This window comes from Pyrus communis, chromosome 3 (assembly GCF_963583255.1).
Source record: "Pyrus communis chromosome 3, drPyrComm1.1, whole genome shotgun sequence".
Lineage (NCBI taxonomy): Eukaryota > Viridiplantae > Streptophyta > Magnoliopsida > Rosales > Rosaceae > Pyrus > Pyrus communis.
The window spans coordinates 1,007,404-1,010,659 of NC_084805.1; the positions used below are offsets into that span (position 1 = coordinate 1,007,404).

At 40.4% G+C, this 3,256-nt stretch overlaps 1 protein-coding gene across 1 annotated transcript; it reads left to right on the top strand.

Annotated features, from left to right (window-relative positions):
* The first annotated feature begins 627 nt into the window (after window positions 1-627).
* LOC137729892 (stearoyl-[acyl-carrier-protein] 9-desaturase 6, chloroplastic) lies at window positions 628-2,340 on the top strand. The gene is made up of 2 exons (XM_068468941.1): window positions 628-1,264; window positions 1,551-2,340. Exons 1-2 carry the CDS (start codon window positions 644-646, stop codon window positions 2,115-2,117), a joined length of 1,188 nt encoding a protein of 395 aa, XP_068325042.1. The 5' UTR covers window positions 628-643; the 3' UTR covers window positions 2,118-2,340.
* The last annotated feature ends 916 nt before the right edge of the window (window positions 2,341-3,256 follow it).

Sequence of the window (3,256 nt, forward strand, 5' to 3'; positions counted from 1 at the left end):
CCAAGTAAAATGAGATTTAAAAACTTAATTAATGGATAATTAGTAGATAATTGGGATTTTAATTTCGATGTTACCAAAGACGAGTAACGCGATAGCTGTCGATTACCATTTCAAACCCACAGAAATCAGCTTTCCATTTCTCCCCTCCTCTCAAAACCACTGCACCCCTCGGTTTTCAAAACCAACAGTTTCCCTAAATTCTTAAATTGACATTATTGCCCTTTCCCTATTTTTGCTTCTAAAACCTTGCTTTGCGTAATTAAAATACAAACTTTTCTTTTCGGCACCAAGCAAGCAATGTCATGACCGGAATGAGACTACAAGGGAACATAAATTGTTGATAAGAGGGTAAAAAAGTTGGCTAAAAACAATTTGCTCCTCCATAGCATTGAAGGCACGTTCAAAATTCTTATTTTTCGTAATTTATAATAATAAAGCAGAATATAATTAGAATAATGTGTCACATTTTTCAAATTGCTTACCTAGTCCGAACAAAGATATCGTTTGTCGACAACATAGAACAAAGTCGCATTACAGTAATTAGATTGAAAACAAAGGGTAATTTAGTAATACAACTCCTTATAAATATAAGCCTCTGCAAAACTGAGTGACAAAGGCAGTGCAAAAGAAACAAATTCGAGCCATGCAGACCTTGCTCTACATTGACACCAACACTCTTGCAAGGCCTCCACTTGGCCACACCCCAACCCACCACCGCCTCACTCCACCAAACCCCACCATCAAATTCCGATCAACACCCAGAGTCTCCGCCGTGGCCACAACTTCCCCGACACCTCTAACTCTGCAGAAGGCCCACTCACTGCCGCCTGAAAAAGTTGAGCTGTTCAAGTCGCTAGAGGGTTGGGCCGAGCAACACGTCCTCCCTTTCCTAAAACCGGTGGATCAGTGTTGGCAACCTAGCACCTTCTTGCCCGACTCATCACTTCCGGAAGAAGAGTTTCTGGATCAGGTTCGAGCCCTCCGTGATCGAACCAGCGAGCTCCCTGACGAGTACTTTGTGGCGCTCGTGGGGGACATGATTACTGAGGACGCGTTGCCCACTTATCAAACCATGGTAAATGGGCTAGACGGAGTGAAGGATGAGACTGGTTCTAGCCCGAGCGCGTGGGCTCGATGGAATCGGTCTTGGACGGCTGAGGAGAACAGACATGGGGATCTGCTCCGCACATATCTTTACTTGTCGGGTCGGGTCGATATGCTCAAGATCGACAGAACCGTGCAACATCTCATTGCAGCCGGCATGGTGAGTCCGATTACATACATGATTTTATTATACAATATTATTATTATTTTCAAATTTGTTTTTTTTGGGTAAAAATTATTAATCACACAAAAAGCACATTTTGTTTTAAAATCTGAGACTTTTAACTTAGTTACTGGAGATTGTGACAGTCGAATGTTGTATTTTTCTTATTTTTTTTTAATTTATTATTTAGCATTTATGTATATATTTTTTTTAATTAATTGTCTAATGCAATTATGATTATGCAAAATAAATTTTTTTTATTTATTTTTGGGTTAAATTTTAGAATCCAGGGACAGAGAACAATCCCTACTTGGGGTTCGTGTACACGTCGTTCCAAGAGCGAGCCACGTTCGTATCGCACGGCAACACAGCTCGGCTCGCCAAAGAGGGCGGCGATCCAGTGCTCGCGCGCATTTGCGGCACCATTGCATCCGACGAAAGGCGCCACGAGATGGCCTACGCCAAGATCATTGAGAAGCTCCTCGAAGTGGACCCCAACGGAGCAATGGTGGCGATCGGCGACATGATGCGGAAGAAGATCACGATGCCGGCGCACCTTATGTACGATGGGGAAGACCCGAAGATATTCGAGCACTTCGCGGCGGTGGCCCAGCGGATCGGCGTGTACACGGCGGACGATTACGCGGATATCTTGGAGTTTTTGATCGGACGGTGGAAGTTGGAGAAGCTGGAGGGATTGGCGGCAGAAGGTGCTCGAGCACAGGATTTCGTGTGTGGGCTGGCACCGAGAATTAGAAGGCTTCAGGAACGGGCGGATGAGCAAGCACGGAAGATGGCGCCGCAGGCGGTTAAGTTTAGCTGGATCTTTAATAAAGAGTTGGCCTTGTAATCATTTCATCAATAAACTAATGTTACTAGAAATGGGATGTAATCACAACAAATAATTTGGTTTCGTTTTTTCTTTTTGTGGGGCAGTCTTTCTTAGGGTCGCATATTCTTTTTTTTTTTTTCCTTTCTAAATATTACATTTGGTACTTTTTGACGCAACTAAAAATTTCTCCGTTGAAATGATGTGTGCATGTTACATTAATTAATGAATTTATCTCATTCAAGGCCGGCTTTTGAAGGTGTGCAAGTGCGACCGTACAGGCCCCCAAAATTGGAAAGGTCCCCGATTTTTAAATTTTACAAGAATATATGTATATATAGCAATACGTGTAAAAGATAATAAAATCAAAAGACCAACTCCAACTCATAGCCTAAAATCTATAATTTCCCTTCAATCCCACCCCCCCCCCCCCCCCCCCCCCCAAATTCCATTCCAATCCAACCCTAGTTCTAATTTGGGCCTAAAACCTAAAACCTATAAATAAAAATAAATAAAAATAAATAAAAATAAAAATAAAAAGTTAGAAATCGGCCAGGATTTAGCCCAGAAATTGGTCATGTGCTGCAGTTTGCGGACCCACCCACACGGGCTTATACCCCACTTGCCTATTTCATTGGGACTAGGATTCTCTCCCCTTTTTTTTTTCTCTCTCCATTCCTCCTCTCCTATTTGAATGGTCATGGTTAAACTACATCAACATCTTATTAATTTTTTATAGCAAGAGAAATACAAAATAAGAGAATGTGAGAGGAAGGGAGATAATCCTACTCCATTTCATTGATAAGCCTAACGACTCTTTTATGTAATCTAATGGCATACATTCAAATGGGTTGTTGGTATCCAACAGTTCATATTTAATTGATGTAATGTTTAATTTTAATTTTTTAAATTTATTGAATCTAACGGTTGACATCGAATATAATTAAATCCAACCGTAAAAAAAAAAAAAAAAGATCTAACGGCCCAAATTTAAATCTAACAACTAAAATAATTAAAAAAAATTTAACTCAAAATTCACCCAAAAACTCTATAAATACTTATGTATTTGTTCAAACACCCACACAAAACTCACTTTTCTCCTACAATTCTTCCATTTTTTCTTTCTACCATTTCTTCTCATTTCCAAAATTTTCAAGATG

What these genes read in the sequence shown, in the direction of transcription:
- LOC137729892 (XM_068468941.1), top strand. Translation starts at nt 644, where the DNA reads ATGCAGACCTTGCTCTACATTGACACCAACACTCTTGCAAGGCCTCCA. An exon ending in ATCTCATTGCAGCCGGCATG is followed by an intron (nt 1,265 to 1,550) that starts GTGAGTCCGATT and finishes GTTAAATTTTAG; the next exon opens with AATCCAGGGACAGAGAACAA.